Source organism: Clinocottus analis, unplaced genomic scaffold (genome assembly GCF_023055335.1).
Source record: "Clinocottus analis isolate CAN_PGR_092001 unplaced genomic scaffold, fCliAna1.0.p SCAF_13, whole genome shotgun sequence".
NCBI classification, from domain to species: domain Eukaryota; kingdom Metazoa; phylum Chordata; class Actinopteri; order Perciformes; family Cottidae; genus Clinocottus; species Clinocottus analis.
In genome coordinates this window covers 2,889,657-2,905,158 of record NW_027175854.1, presented here as the reverse complement: position 1 = coordinate 2,905,158, position 15,502 = coordinate 2,889,657, and the positions used below count along the sequence as shown (strand labels likewise).

The following is a 15,502-nucleotide window of genomic DNA, read 5'->3' as shown; positions in this document are numbered from 1 at the left end:
TAAATGCCCAAAGCCATCCAACATTACAAGCTTCGGAAACTGCGAGACCGGCCGACTGTACAGTGAAGAGCAACTGAAGTCGTCAGCTGATCTTGCGCAACGATGGATGCAGAAGAGCTGATTGAATCCATCATCAGAGCCCTCATGTTTCTGGCGGGGATCCTGGGAAACAACTGGCTGGCCATACGCTCCCTGCCCAGGCAGAAATCTGGCATCCGCACCAACGAGGTCCTTTTCATCAACCTGGCCGTCTCCAACCTCATCACCAACTGGCTGGTGGACCTGCCCGACACCATGGCAGATTTCGCCGGACGTTGGTTCTTGGGGGAAACCTTTTGTGCCGTGTTTCGTTTTTGCGCCGACCTCTCCGAAACCAGCAGCATCTTCTCGACCTTCTTCATCAGTGTTTTCTGGCACCAGAAGCTCGTCGGCTCCCTGAAGCGTGGAGGTGCTCCGGTGCAGCTGGACAGCCTGTGCTTGGTGGGCTGCTTGCTGGCGGGGAGCTGGACGGTGGCAGTGGTCTTCAGCATCCCACATTTCTTCTTTGTGGCAGTGGAGGGCAGGAACGAGAGCGAAGAAGACTGCGTGGACGTCTTCCCCAGCGCATTAGCGAGGCAAACATATGAAATTGTTTATTTAACCCTGGCTAATGCTCTGCCTGTTGCTGGGATTGTGTTTGCCAGTGTCCAGATTGTCATCACCCTGCTCAAAAACAGGCAACGCATACAGGGCCATAACTCAGACGCTACCAAGGAGATGAAGGGCGAAAACAAGAGCACTGAAAGCAGAAACGACAAACCTGTCAGCACTGTGTCTGGTCCAGAGGCCTCAAAGGATCCAGAAGATCCTGCATCATCAAACCACATCTATACGGGTGTTACGGGTTCTTCATGTCCAAACGGAGAGCTGTCCGGTCACAGCGCCCCGCTCAACAGGGAAACAAACACAGACAGCGGGGTTGGAGCTCCACCAAATCTCCCCAGGCCCAGCCAGGTGCGAGCCAAGCCGAATCCGAGCTCGAGCACTCAGGTGAGGGCAGCCAAGAGCGTGGTGGCCGTGGCCGCCGTGTTCCTGGTCTGCTGGCTCACTCATCTGCTCCTGCGCATCACCAACAACATCCACACCTCATCGATGCTGGTGGAGGTGGCCAGCTACATCGCCGCCTCCTACACCTGCATCATCCCCTATATCTTCTTGTACGGAGTGAAAAAGCTTTCTTGCTCATGCAAAAGGTAGAAACCACATCCAGATCTGTCGGAAAAACGGCGCATCCATTATGAGCTCATAGTCGACCAATAGATGAGCTGATCGTCGGGAAATTAATAATTTGTCATAGTGAAATAATAGTTTATAAAAGTAACAAACATCCCCAAGTTGTTTTGAGATGTGACCTTAAACTTTAACTGTTAGAACTCTTTAAACATTCAGTGAGAATTATCACACATCCTCTTATAATATATAAATGATTTTTTGTTGTGATTTTTACCCCATTTCATTGTTTTGTCATTTGTAAAATAATATTTCTATCCAACAAAAAGCTAAAAAAGTTGTAAAAATATCATATTGGTGCTCACACTGGAGATAACAAAAGCAAACTTAACATTTCTTCTTGCTGTCTGTCGTGCACAAACGAGGTGGGACTGGCAACAACTATCTGGTGAATCTTATGTAAGGTATAAATGTACTGACTCGCTGTCATTGAGAGAGAAATCAAAGCAGCATCAAGTAAAACTTTTTTTTTTTTAATTCACAAGGCTATAAATTGAGCATAATTGTGCACTAGAGTGTAGAGCAAATTGGAGAAGGAAAATTAAGCAATTACTGCAGCAACGTCGGTTTGTGATGACGGTAAGAAACCCGATGTGCCGTTTTCAATTAAAGATAATTATGTAAACACAAACAGTGAAGACATTAAGTCCATTATTGCGCTCCCTCTGCAGAGTAGCATTATGAACCCACAGCAAATTAGTTTTCTTTTCTCCTCACAAGTAGTCAAATTTACCACAAAACTAGAACCAAGAATGTAAGCTTGCAGGTAACACGTTTCTGTACTAATGTTTTCAAAACATCCTCATACACAAAATCAAGAACAAGTTTTATTTCTTCATAAAAATGTTTTAGGATTTATTTTCCCGCTCAAAGTTTGCAGTACAGCACTGAACTGCAGTGTTAAAAAGTGTTCAGCATTCAAAACAAAATCACAAAAATCACTGTTAAATGTATCAGCCAAAAAGACAAAATGCTCAATCTAAATAACACGGGAGAAAAATGTTTCGATGTGTGTCTGCATGACCTTTGGAGGAAGAGAAACCCTTATGGCCAAGTTATGTACATAATTACAACATCCAAACCTGAACTTTGTTTGGAGGGAAACAGAACAATCTAAATGATTCCTGTGATCAAAAGGCTTTACTTAGTTTATATTTAGCAAGTGGATTCAAAAGGAAAATACCCCAAATCAATAGTTAATGAGAGCATTTTTAATGTATGAAAACCCACCTTTAAAATGCAGAGTGATTTCGTGTTTTTACCAACACAAGTAACTCAAATATCTTGTCATTTTTTAGACATCCATCTTTCAGACACAGCTATATGCACACAAAGCAAATAACCAACAGTGCCTTGCTTTCCAAATTTGTATTTCAGCGTAATGTTTAGATTCATAACAAAATGTATTAAATAAGTTATAAAACCTGTCTCTTCTGTCTTGACTCTGTCCCTTAACAACAAGCGCCTGCTAAGCAGCAACATATCCGACCGAAGAGGAAAACTCTACTGTGGAATACAAACATCATTTTGTGGACTCATCGTGTAATCACACTTTTAAATCAGCCATTTAATTAAGGCCAAAATGGCACGATCCCGACGTCACCTGTGGCTTTTCCTGTGAATAACGTTGACAGAAGAGTTAGTGGATTTTCTCCAGCTTCGCCTGCAGCGACTTGAAGTTTCCGATGGTTTGTTGAAGGGCTACGTTTGGGCTCAGAGACTGCAGCTCCACGAGGTACCCGCAGATGTTGTCAAGACACACATTAGTGAACCGGCGTCTGAAATGGGAGCAAAAACGAACTGTTAAACCAAGTACACGGAGGGTTTAATGTAGCTTTTGACAGGTTCAGTCACACAATAGGCACTTTGCTGAAGGTAATACGAGGAAGTCCATTGTCTGAGCTACTAAAAACAAGCTGTTCCATATTTCCCCCGACAGTGTTTACCTGCTGACCTGTACTCAAAATACACTAACTTTGGAACAAATCCACTATCCATCCGCTACATTGCTATTGCATTGGCAGGGATTTCCTCATAGCCAGTATTGACAGGAGGAATTACACTGATCGATGCACATTTCGATGAACCTACAGCCGTACGAGTATTGTTTTAAGAAAGACTTACAGGAAACAACCCCGGAGAGTAGTTCTGATGCAAGTGATAAGCATCAATCTGAGATGGTGGGCATTTGGAGTTTACAGTAATGTTTTATATCTGCTGTGTTTGACTGACTGATGCAGCTGCTGGTAGCACATTGACAGACATGTGTTGCCTAGAAACTGCAAAAATACCTCTCCCTGTGAAAAAAACCTCCCTAGTCTGATCAAGATGAGAGCTGTTTTTCAAATGAGAATTTTGCTGCTCGTCAGCGATACTATTATCCAAAATGTTCTGTGTTAGTCAAACTAAGCATTTATTATTAATTTATCTTCCAGTGTGGAAGATCTAAAACAGCGTACATTAAAATGAGCATGTAGAAAGAGCGCTTGTCTTGCTCACGGACTCTTAAGAGGATGCAGCATCTGCTGTCACAAGGATTTTAACCAGTGACCTCATGCTAATGTCCCTATAAACACAAGCCAAACACCACGGCGCCCACTACAGGCCGGATGTTGAATAGCTCCAAGGACGGTAATTACTTGTCATAGCTTGGTACTCTGGAGGGCTCATCCACGAATCCCGACAGAAGCACGTGGATACACTCCACCAGGTGCAGAGGTTTCTTCAGCCGCTGCCAACAGGGATCCTACAGGCAGACAATTTAACCCTTAATCCACCAACAAAACAAAAAAAAGACAAAAAAAGTGATGATGCATTGAAATTTGATAATCTGAAGCGCGTACCCGAGTTTTGAAGAGTTGGTCATAAACCTCCAGAAGACGTGGCAACTGTACTCCGATCTCCTGCATGGTGACGGTGACGAAGCCAACGTCCCAGTTCAGCCGACACACCTCCTGCTCCAGAAACTTTACTAGGAACTCTACAATCACAAGACACATCGCACATGTTAGAAGGGCATACTTAGCACTGGGGAGAGGGAGGAGAAATGTTTTGAGTCATAATTGAGTCTGTGCATGCATGCATGACAGTACCAAGGATGCATTTAAAATGAATCAATGTCTCCACAGAGAAGACAAGTTTGAACAGGCTGGTTGTAATGAGAGGGTAATTAAACAATCACCTAGAGCATCAGCATGACCCTGCAGGCCTGTACCACTGAGGCATGATGACATAAATGATGCAACAGGGAAGTCTAATCATATTACTGTTAACAAATTAGTAAACCGCAAGGTGGAAAGTTCTAATGAGGAAAAACAGAACATGATAACAGGAAGGTATAAAAGCTTACCCAGAGGGAAATATCTTGGTGTTCCTGCGTAAATCTTTCCCAGTGACACCAGTTTCAAACTGAGAGACCTCATTCTGTCCGCTGGACTCATAGCAACACTGTCTGCCAGCTCTAGACAAGACAGAACAATCATCACTGACAACCAACATCATATATGGCACAGGAAGAGCACTTTTGGTTTGGCGTCGACATTTCCACTTGCCTTTTTCCATGATCTCTTGCCACAGTGAGTGCACCAGGATTGGGTCAGAGTGTCCTGCACAGTGAATGATGGCCAGCTTGCACTCGGACAATTTGAAATGGTCAGCAAACTCGCCGTAGAGCTACACCGGAGAACACATGTTCAGCATTTATTAAAAGTTTCACAATCAATTCTTTCTAATCCCCAACTCATTGTTCTGCTGCTGCGTGTTACCTTGGTCATGTCCATAAGCTCTGAATCCAACTGGGAAATAACGTTTTTCACTGAGGGATGATGCGAGTACTGTCTGATCAGGGTGTCCTGGATCTGTACTTGGATACGCACCAGCTGGGAAAAGGAACCAAACGCATATACCGAGTGGTTACAACGGTGAATCACGCCGACATCACCTTCAACCGTGATCACAAACACATCCGCACCTCCATCTTTTCTTCCAGCTCGTGAAGGAACTCTCCATCAGAAGCCTGAGCCGAGATGCACGAGGAACTCTTAGCGGACAGTATGGCTCTTGCGATGTACTCCAAACGCTGCATCAGGGAGATCTCAGTGCTGCAGAAGCAGAGAACACAAAGGTACATCTTTTTTTTACTACTAATGTCTTCAGTTGTTTGTAAATGTAGTTTCTGGAGATATGTTAAATGTTAATTAAACTTATAATCCAGATGTTTTGTGTCCCAACCTGTGCATGTCAGCGAGACGTGCCAGTACATGAGCTGCCTTGCCAAAGTTGCGGTTCTTCTCATAGTAGCGCCACAACAGATCCATATTGTGCACCTTGCTCTGGTCCTGCTTGATCATATGCATCAGGTGTTCCTCCAGGTACAGAGAATTCACCTGGACAACAGAGGACAAATAAAAAGGACAGCCGACAGACATATGGCATGTAATTACACAAACACCTGATAAGTGTCTCAGTTAATCAGGGCAACCACAACTTGTGGGTGTGTAAGGTTATAACATTTGGATGATGTACTCATTTAAAAAGGTCCATGAATAAGAAAAGCCTGGATATACAACATGCACAAAGATGAACTACATTAAAATATGTAATATATTTACTGTATTAAATTATAAAATGACAATGATTGGTCAGACAAAGAGAGGCCAGCATTAATCAAAGCACCTTTACTAACAACAATCCTGCAGCCAGTACAGTATGTTCTTCGATAACATTTCCAATCCAGTGCATGAAGTTTGTTTTAGTTTTGGTCTGTGGTACTGCCCACGCAGATATGTAACAAATTGGCAGGCAAACACAGCGTGCTGCATCCATAAAGTAAGCAAACTGGATCAACACAAATAAGGTAGGATTTTATCAGACCTAAGAAGCCATGGCATCTTTCTTAAAAGCTACATGACTAGAGACGGTACAACACGGAAAAAATATTGAAAATACATTTGAAAAATGGAGACAGTTCAGAAGGGTGTTCAGAGTTGGCTGATTGACTCCTGAACAGGTACGCAGTGAGGTTCAGCTAAGGTTAGTTGACCGCGACACATTTATTACGGCTACTAAAAGAATTTCCACATTTAAGTACTCACATTAAATTATGTTATACACGAGCCTTTTGTGTAACATTGTTCCATTAAAAAGTAAGTTTCATGTAAAAACACAAGGACAAATACTCTACCTCCAGTAACTTGTCAGGCAGGTCGGCCTGAATCAGCCAGTTGTACAGAGCGATGTGAAACAGCTCGTCCTGAGACCTCTGAGCCAGACCGAGAATCTGCTCAAACTGAGAGGAAACAACATAGTTTCATTAATAATGGAGATCCTTTGCAACGGTCTTACAAGAAATAAGCATCAACTCTCAAGTTCTTTCTCACGTGAGCTGTAGCTTCTTCGTTGCTGAGCATGTTGGGGTCAGACGTCATGACGGGAGGCCCAGGCTGCTTTGGGACGCTGGGGGACTGAGGGGCGGCTTTACTCTGGTTCACCAGCTCCTGCATGGTGTCTGTGATGCACTTATAACACAAAAGTCTGGAGCAGACCGGGGAGGAGCGACAAATGTTATGACAGTTGTCTAAAATGGCAATCAATGATGCTGATGTGTGTGCCAATTCTGCCTTGTGTTACCTTTCATGAAAGGCCTGCTGTCCCACGCCGTCCTCCTCAGGCTCTCCATTCTTGTAGAAGTGCGGGCCCAGTCCCTGTGGATCCTTCTTGTCTGCTGCCGTGAGGCACAACTCAAGGACTCCCTCGTAGAAACGCACTGGACAATGTAATAGCGTTAGTGTAAAAAAAAAAAAAAAAATGTATTTAACATTATTATACAACATTAAAAAGTTCCCAACCTTGTCTGTACTGAGAGCAGACCAGCGGCAGATCTGTGTGTTGGCTAATCTGCTGATAGAGCCGTAGAGACTCCCTCAGTGTTCGCTCTTTGTCGGCTTTATTCTGAATCTGCTTAGAGCTCTGCAGCAGCTCATTAGCCTGAGTGGGAGATGAAAGCAACAAATTCAGTATCAAGACACTTGGATCAATGTGGGTAAATCGATACCTTTTAAATGACTTCGTTGCCGCTAAAATTATCCTGAAGATTGCAAGAAATTTGAAAGCACATCAATAAAAAAAACTTTAATTGCAGACCCTCTGTACTGAAGACTGACACATTCATCTATATCTGGTACCTTTTTAAGATCTTAAGCTAATTCACCGAAGAGTATTTAAAAAAAAAAAAAAAGAAAAAAAAAACTTTCAATGACCCCAAACACCATATGTTTGTACCTTGGAGCAAACGCTGTCATCGCTGCTGTACAGCAGGGGACAGATGTCGCGCAGGTGATTGCTGATGGCTTCCACGGAGGCATTATCTTTGATGTAGACATTAATGAGGGCTGTGATGAGTGCTCCAGACAGCTCCTTGCCCCGAATCAGTACATCCTTAAAACTCGCTCCCTTCATCTGCTCTTGAAACTCCTACAAAACAAAGAAAAAAAAAGGTCACATGGTTCACTGGGTTTACGCCTGAAACACAAAGGTATTACATTCAGGAAGGCATGAATACTACAGCAGAAGCGTTTATGCATTCATGTACCTTTGGCAGCTCAGACATAATGACGCTGAACTGATGATCACAGAGGAGCTTCAAGAGGGCCAGCGTCTGATAAGAGCGATGCACTAGCTGCTGGGTGCCCTGCAGGGACACTTTCTCGTAGACCTGAGCCTTGGCTGTTTACAGAGATGGAAACACAAAGGGACAAGGGATGCAGCAGTTAAAAAAAGAGTAAAGACATCAGTGATGAATGTGAACATAAACATAAATCGCTTTTTCCTCGTTTGTTGGTACATCAAAGATCCACATTTACTTTTCTAAAAGGTGATTAATAACGCCATTAATATTTGGGATATTAATTCTCGTGACAATATTCAGAAAAATGCGGAAACCTGCAATCATAACTCACTGTGATATTTTCTCTGGAGCTCCTGCTGAACCTGATGAGTGCTGGTCCCGTCAGGACGCATAAATCCCAGCAGCCTTTGCTGCAGGTTGGCAGGAGAGCTGAAACTAACAGGGAGCAGAGCAGATGTTATTCAGGGGGATGGGAAACGAGACTTGGTTACAGAAGTTTTTGCAGGTTTCAGTTTATTGCGGGAAATAATTTCAGTGACAAGGAAAAAGTAAGATAAAATGAGATAATATTCATCTATATACATTTTTTAATTGGTCCTTATGAACTTAAGAGGGCCTTCATTGATCAAATCTTTCTCTTGAAATTATTTCTCATTAGGTCTGACAGGCCAACAAATGAGATGAAACCACCTGTTTTCACAGAAACAGAAGCAGACAAAATGTGTTAAATCTATTAATGCGTCAAAGGAGCTCTTACGTTGCAGCACCAAGAGCAGATGGATCGAATTGAGAGTTTTTGTCAAGAAAATCCCGCAAACCGCAGAGCTCCATGAGTACGGACTCCAGTTCAAACGAACCAACGCTGCTTTCCAACTGTGGAGACAATAGATAACAGATAGTGTCAACGAACCACGTCCAGCATCATTCTAAAAAAAAATCACTATTAAACTGTTAAATAAAATCCTGCATTATTAAATATGATACTTACAATACTGACAGTCTGATTTCCTTTGCTTATAGTTTTCTCAACAGCAAGACTGCCATCCCAAATATTTCTGTTAATGCGTGTTCAGCAGAGAACAGGAGAAAGACACGATCAGTATTGACACCATCGTCACACATCAGCATCCACACCTCAGGCTATAAAGACACATCTAATTTAGGCTCTCGCCCACAAAACATATCCAAAATAAGAAAATGTGAAAGCTAATGACACTATTTACTTACCCAAGGATGCGAGCAAAGTAAACACAGATGCCGTTGTGTTTCCCTGAGAAAATAACCTCTGGGCCAGTGGACATGGGCGTGATGGGGGCAGACCCAGAGTGCAATGGTGCAAAAGGTGTGGTAAAAGCTGGGGGCACAATGCCTGAGGAAGAGTAACAAGAAGTACACGAAATATACTAGGGCTGTCAAATTCTGCCAAAATTACATTCGAATTAGAAGGTTTCAACTATTCAAATATATATTTTTGCAACTTATGTCCATGATATGCAATGTGATACTTCTTATAGACATGGCAATGTGTATATGAGGCTTTGCACAATATCACAAGAGTTTAAGCTGATACATTCGGTGGTCATCTATATATTTTTTCCCCAGGTTAGTATTTACTGATAAATTACCTGGTGCAGGAGAGCTCATCACAGGTCCAACAGTATTGGCAGAAGTCATGGCAGCTGGGAATCTCATCTGTGCTTCTCCTCCATATCTGATCGTGCCAACAACAAAGGAACCGCTTTTAGTTTGTCTACAATATGAGCAAGTGTAAATCTGAGCGTGTATGAACAATCTGCAATCTGACCTGAAGAACGCTCTGGTGGCCCACTGCGACACCTCTCTGTCAGAAGCCGCGCTGGAACAAGCCAGGATCAATGCTGTGGCACAAGCCTGCTCCTCCTGTACAGAACAGATTAACAACTCAAATGTACGCTATGTGTGTGTGTGTGTGTGTGTGTGAGAAATATGCCTGCCCACTGGTGTATGTATAATCCTGCGTGAAGGCGTTTGTGTGTCATGCAGGCTGCTGTCTCTCAGTGGGCAGCCTAAAATCATGCATGTGTAGGTTTTTGGCTAAAGGCCATTTTAAGAGGATTTTAAACATCACACATTTCATATTTTAGCTCCGTACCCTGTGCAGCTTGAAGAAACGTTCAACCTCTTCATTTTCTCCTCCAGCACAGCTCACCAGCAGGTGACGGAGCTGGTCCACCGGCCGCAGTTTTTGGAAGATATGACTCCCCTGCAGGACGGCGAGAGTGTCTACTCTTAGTATACGTATTAAGACATTGGTTGGTCACAATATGACGAGCATGTGTGCAACAGGAGTCATGGCAGCAGTGTTAACCTTTGCAGAGAGAAGGACAAACTTCTGCTGAGGGATATTGTGCTGTTGGACCACCACAGGTGAATCAGTGATGGGGATGTGATCCTTGTTCAGAGGAGTAAATATCTTGGATGGCCTCTCCTCAGAAATGGCACAAAGAGCCCAAGCGTGTCCATCTACATTAGACATCATCTGCAAAAAGGACAGAAGAAAGAGAGGTTTATTGTAGTTTATTTTAAACAATGGATCCTGGTTTTTAGGGAGGTAAAACAAGCTGTTATTAGACAACAAAAAAAGTCAGCCAGAGGTATGTATGATCAGAAAGCACTCGTGCGCAAAATCAGCAATACAGAGCAGCAACAACTGGGAGTGAGAGATATTAAGACTGACACCTACAATTTTACTCCATTTATTGTACATTTCTTATGTGCCAACCTGAGTCTCCATCAAAGGTTTCTTGAAAGGGAAGGAATCATGATTTATGCACCACAAAATGTCATTGTCCTCCGTCTCAGAAGCGGCCATCAACAAAATACCTGAACATTCAAACAAAGAAAAGACAAAACGCTATTATTACATTACTAACTAAAGGAGAAAACAATGTAGAGTTTGACTACCATTAAATCGTTCTTAGAAACTGATGAATAGCAGAAAAAAAAGGTTTACCTTTGCTGTGTAGTGCCTTATGGACCTTTGCAGGTTTCTGCAGGGTAGAGGATGCAGAAAACCCTGGAGGCAGACGGACATGGACCAAAGCTAGCAGGGTAGGTCGAACTGCCACATGCCTCTGGTGTGGATGGACAAAGACTGTTGTGCTGAAGTAGAGACGCACACCTACACAAACAAACAGGCACACATGAAGTATAGACATTTCATATTACCGTATACTGTTTTTACTCGCCTTCACTAGTGTTCAGTTATCTATACCTGCATTAGTGACAGCGAGTAGGTGACAATCTGAGGATTCAGATCTGTCAATCACAGAGATCTGGATGACAGGTTTGAAGACAGAACGATCAATAGTCCTGCAGAAGAAGGAGAGTTTCAGAAAGACAGAAAATAAAGTATTATTTATCTATAAAAAGATAATTAATGACAGATGTGAAGGAAACAACTAAAAGGTCAACAGACTCTGACATACCTGGCTATATTTCCAGCAGCTGCAACAATTGTGTTCTGTGACATGGTTGCCACACGACTCATACCTTGACCATCAGCGCCCAGGTCGTACACCTAAACAACCACACACAAATTGTTAGTCATTTCAGCACACTGACAACCACCACCAATTTCTCAGAAACAGCCACACATTGAAACATTGACTTGACATTCACCAAATGTCATACCTGTAGGACACCTTTCTCAGAGCGTGTGAATAGTGTGTTGCGAGAGTTGTCAATAGCAATCTGCGCAATGGGGTCTGTGGAGCACAAAGGCGACAGTCGTTAAAGTTAAGTTTAATTGAACTAAAAGCATCTTTCCACAGATAACGTTGACTCTCCTCACCATCTTCAGAGAAGGAGAACTGGAGCACAGAGGGGACGAGGAAGGACAAAGAGCTTTTGGAGTGGTTGATTTTTCTGCAGCGCTGGCTCAGCCATCCTGCCTCGGCCTGGTAAGCTATCTCATAGAGGCAGCCGTCCTTCCCTGCCATGAAGATGCGTCCAAGGTCAGTGGAGGTGATGGATTGGATGTAGGTGTTGTCTGTGGGGATTGAGTAGAGGGGGTCTGGTAGTAGCTGCATCCCACCAGACATGCTGTCGTTCAACCCTACAACAAAAGAAAGAGCCAGACAAAGATTAAAGATGAACTACTGCAGGTTCATGAGCATATTAATAGCTTTGTTAGAAACAAAGCATAGCAGTAATGTAACAGCTGAGTTCTCTTCATATTTCACCTTGATTTCTGTACAAGTAACATACAAATCAAATGCAGAATGTATCTTTGTACTGATTCTTAAACGTGTGTACGTTTCAAATGAGACAGTTCCAATATGACCGTGTTATGGTACAGCAGCTGTCCTCATCTTGCACATTTGCCTCGCTTGTGAATATCCGGCACTTGTTTGTACAAATTTGAGTGCAAGTGGCAACAAATTTAGCTGCAAGCCTCCATGTTATGCATGTTCTTTGCAGCTTTTAAGTATTTGGACATCTTTCATTGTACTGTAGCGTGATATGATTTTCATGTTCCAGGATTCCCCAGAGGAGTTACGATTAGAGGTTAAACTCTTCAGGCTAAAATTTCAATTAATTTGAAAAACCGAAAAGCGTCGTTAGGATATTCCTCACTGGCATTTACATAATCACACGCTACAAGGAACAACTGAATTGCAATGTCACTGTGATAAGAGTTGTAGGAAAGACTCACCCGCCTGGTGCTTGGAGAAGCTCAGCCCCAGGATAACGACATCCACAGAGGTGGCCAATACTAAGAGGTAGTGAATGTGTGGCTGTAAAATCCCTGAGAAGAAAACCAAACACATAAACATTACTCAAATAAATTCAAATGTTGTATCAATGACATGTTTAAACATACCTTGTTTTGGTTTTACAAGGCCCACTGCCAGAATGGTTTCAATAAGGCCATCAAAATAGGCCACATCTCCGCTGCAAGAGAGAGAAAAAAGAAAATAATTGTCTTCACTCCGGATTCATCATCAGCGGAAAATCATAATTAATATGGAATACTAATAATATATTTCAGTTCACGTTGTGGGCAGTTGTTTTCATGTAATGCACATTGATACATATAAAGTAACAGTACTCACCCGTCTTCGAAATTCCACATAAAGATGTCATTGTCAATAGTAAGCCATGCTCGACAGATCTCTGGAAAAACTCCCATCATACAGTTACATTGCATATCTGTCAAAGGGTTAAGTTGAAACTCAAATTCAACTCAAAACAAAACACCTTAAACATTTTTAAACCTTAAACAACACAACATGCGCGATGGAAACCTCTGGGTCCAATGAAAGTGAAAGTTGCTCTGACTAACTAAAAGGATACGGCTGAACTGCTCCACCAGCTCGGGTGGCAGAGGAACTCGGCGGACGTCACTGAGCTCTGGGAGATTTGGCACACTGAGTAAACCTGGTCCCTGGAGCGGGTAGTCCATGTCCGACACGCCAGAGAGGGACGGCATATCTAACAACACAATAAACAACAAAAAAGTTAAAGTCTGATTATACACGTCCCATAGACCGAATGCTGTATCCCGATGATATTTATCTATTTATTAAATCAGAGAGACCCATTGTGGCACTTTGTGTTTTTTCCATTAGTTAAAATGAAACTAGAAACAACAAAAATATTTTTCTTTTTGCTCACATTTTTACCTAGTCAAGCGCTAAGACCTTATCGAGGCACATAAGACTTCTTTCTCTTAAATTTGCTGAAATTTGTGTTAATGAGCACTTCACCCTTTCCAAGTGAATCCATCCACCTGACAGGTGCAGCATATCAAAATGCAGATTAAACAGCATGATTATTATTCAGGTGTGCTTTGTACTGGTCAAATTATAAGTCCACTCTGAAATGGGGTTTTTTAACAACATGCTCCACAATGCAGAACTTTGTTGAAATTAATCTGGTGGTGTGTGCATAGAAAACCTCAGGAAAAATGGAAGCAAAAACAAAAGTGTTGTGTTCATATTGTTGTGTTTTCCATGCATAACGTGAGCTATATGGCTGGTTGACCATCTTCATTCTCCATCTACTTGTGCCAATAATAAGACGTGACATATTCTATTCTGGATGAATTATGAAGGAAGGGATATTTTGGCATCTGTATTTGTATCAAGGGGTTGATGCTGACCGATGCAAAAAATGTCTCAGCATGACAAAGGTGTAAAAAGCTGATTTTCCTTATTTCTGTAATTGAATCTGGTCAATGGGTCAATATGTGGACAATTCTAAATATTGTTTTCTGTAATTTATAATCACAACATTACGGCAGAGAATGACAACTTGTCTCGTTACTTGTAAAGTGACTGCATGCCTGATGGGATCACTCCTCAAACCTTCCTCGTGTTGTTGTTCAACCGCCTACTCTATCCCATCTTTTTGCCCATTTCGGCATCCCTGGTGTAAAAATAACCACTTGAGTTGAATAGCTACTTTGATGTCCATCTCTCTCTCTCTCTTCTTGCACATCCCTCCACGTGACTTACTGTGCGCGGGGACGTTGAGCAGCTCCGAGAGGTCCGGAAAGCAGCGGTCTTCTTGCAGGTGTCTGTCAATGAGCCGGGAGGAGTTTTCCAGCGCTTCGGCGAGTGCAGCTGCCGGGCTGCTCGGTCCAGCGCCGGACGGCATGGCTGAGCTCCCACCGTTAACTTACCTACAGGTTACACCGTTTAAATAGAGTTAAACGACAACTTTAGTTGAAGTGAGACCATGTATCACATTAAACTAAAGGAGAGATGTACTGCAAACTGTACGGGAAGTAAAATGTGCCGGTTAGTTAGCCTACTGCTAGCTTCAAACCCTTATTATTTAGCATGCGAGCTAAATGCTAGCTAAGTGTGAAATAGAGTGTTTTAAAGTGATATTGTTGCTTTACCCGACTGGAAAGGTTCCGCGTGGTAGTGAGATATACGACACTGAGGTTTTGTTCCTCAGTTGAGCGTCAGAATTTAAACAAATACATCAAATTCAGGTACAACCAGCAGCCCGCCAACCTCATGCACAGCGGCTGGGGGGAAAGGTTTCTTTCCGGTGAACCGTTTGTCTTCTTCGTCTCCTTAATTTCCGCAGAACTGGGACAAGTGAAAAGTTGTGCTGCCATCCACCGGTCAGTGTATTTGTATCTGATATATTATATTCACCACACTAAATATGTAATAATGTACTTGTAAAACGAAAATTACAAACAAACAGTACAATTAATTTAACAACGATGATTAAACCCCCTGCCTTACCGTGCAGTGAAGAGGGATTATACATTAACTTGGCTTTCTTTTTTAATTTCTTACAATATCCAATAGAATGTTTATTTTCTCAATTCAAAACACATAGCCAGTTTTATTATTTCAGCACCGAAAGAAAAGTGCAATTCCCTGAAATATTACTGTGTATGTTTTCAGATCCCTTTATCTTTTAGTTTATAAAAATGGTCTGTTTTTCTCTACAGAAAAAAAGCATGTGACATATGATCGACTCCTATTTATGACAAAAAAAGATACACGGGTTCAGAGAAGTAGTAAAGACATATTCTTGTTAAAATTAATCCTGCACAACTTGATTTAATTCAGGAAGGTTTAGTACAGGTCACACGCTACT

The 15,502-nt window shown here is 42.3% G+C and overlaps 2 protein-coding genes across 2 annotated transcripts; one reads left to right on the top strand and one right to left on the bottom strand.

Annotated features, from left to right (window-relative positions):
- Positions 1–102: 102 nt before the first annotated feature.
- ora5 (olfactory receptor class A related 5) lies at positions 103–1,283 on the top strand. The gene has a single exon (XM_068574619.1). It carries the CDS (start codon positions 103–105, stop codon positions 1,234–1,236), a length of 1,134 nt encoding a protein of 377 aa, XP_068430720.1. The 3' UTR covers positions 1,237–1,283.
- Positions 1,284–1,721: 438 nt separating this feature from the next.
- On the bottom strand, positions 1,722–14,947 carry nup155 (nucleoporin 155). Its single transcript, XM_068574532.1, has 34 exons — positions 14,784–14,947; positions 14,395–14,561; positions 13,232–13,369; positions 12,991–13,087; positions 12,759–12,829; positions 12,591–12,683; positions 11,727–11,990; positions 11,567–11,640; positions 11,362–11,453; positions 11,148–11,245; positions 10,887–11,054; positions 10,656–10,756; positions 10,242–10,412; positions 10,026–10,136; positions 9,699–9,793; positions 9,520–9,605; positions 9,122–9,263; positions 8,883–8,949; positions 8,652–8,767; positions 8,226–8,329; positions 7,859–7,992; positions 7,549–7,740; positions 7,116–7,254; positions 6,898–7,033; positions 6,648–6,801; positions 6,452–6,556; positions 5,500–5,654; positions 5,240–5,369; positions 5,034–5,147; positions 4,821–4,941; positions 4,619–4,729; positions 4,113–4,249; positions 3,909–4,015; positions 1,722–3,047 (listed from the first exon to the last, which is right to left on the bottom strand). Exons 2-34 carry the CDS (start codon positions 14,534–14,536, stop codon positions 2,909–2,911), a joined length of 4,104 nt encoding a protein of 1,367 aa, XP_068430633.1. The 5' UTR covers positions 14,537–14,561; positions 14,784–14,947; the 3' UTR covers positions 1,722–2,908.
- Between the last annotated feature and the right edge of the window lie 555 nt (positions 14,948–15,502).

What these genes read in the sequence shown, in the direction of transcription:
- ora5 (XM_068574619.1), top strand. Translation starts at nt 103, where the DNA reads ATGGATGCAGAAGAGCTGATTGAATCCATCATCAGAGCCCTCATGTTT.
- nup155 (XM_068574532.1), bottom strand. Translation starts at nt 14,536, where the DNA reads ATGCCGTCCGGCGCTGGACCGAGCAGCCCGGCAGCTGCACTCGCCGAA. An exon ending in GCTGGTGGAGCAGTTCAGCC is followed by an intron (nt 13,088 to 13,231) that starts GTATCCTTTTAG and finishes ACCCTTTGACAG; the next exon opens with ATATGCAATGTAACTGTATG. An exon ending in GCAAGAGATCATGGAAAAAG is followed by an intron (nt 4,730 to 4,820) that starts GCAAGTGGAAAT and finishes TGTCTTGTCTAG; the next exon opens with AGCTGGCAGACAGTGTTGCT.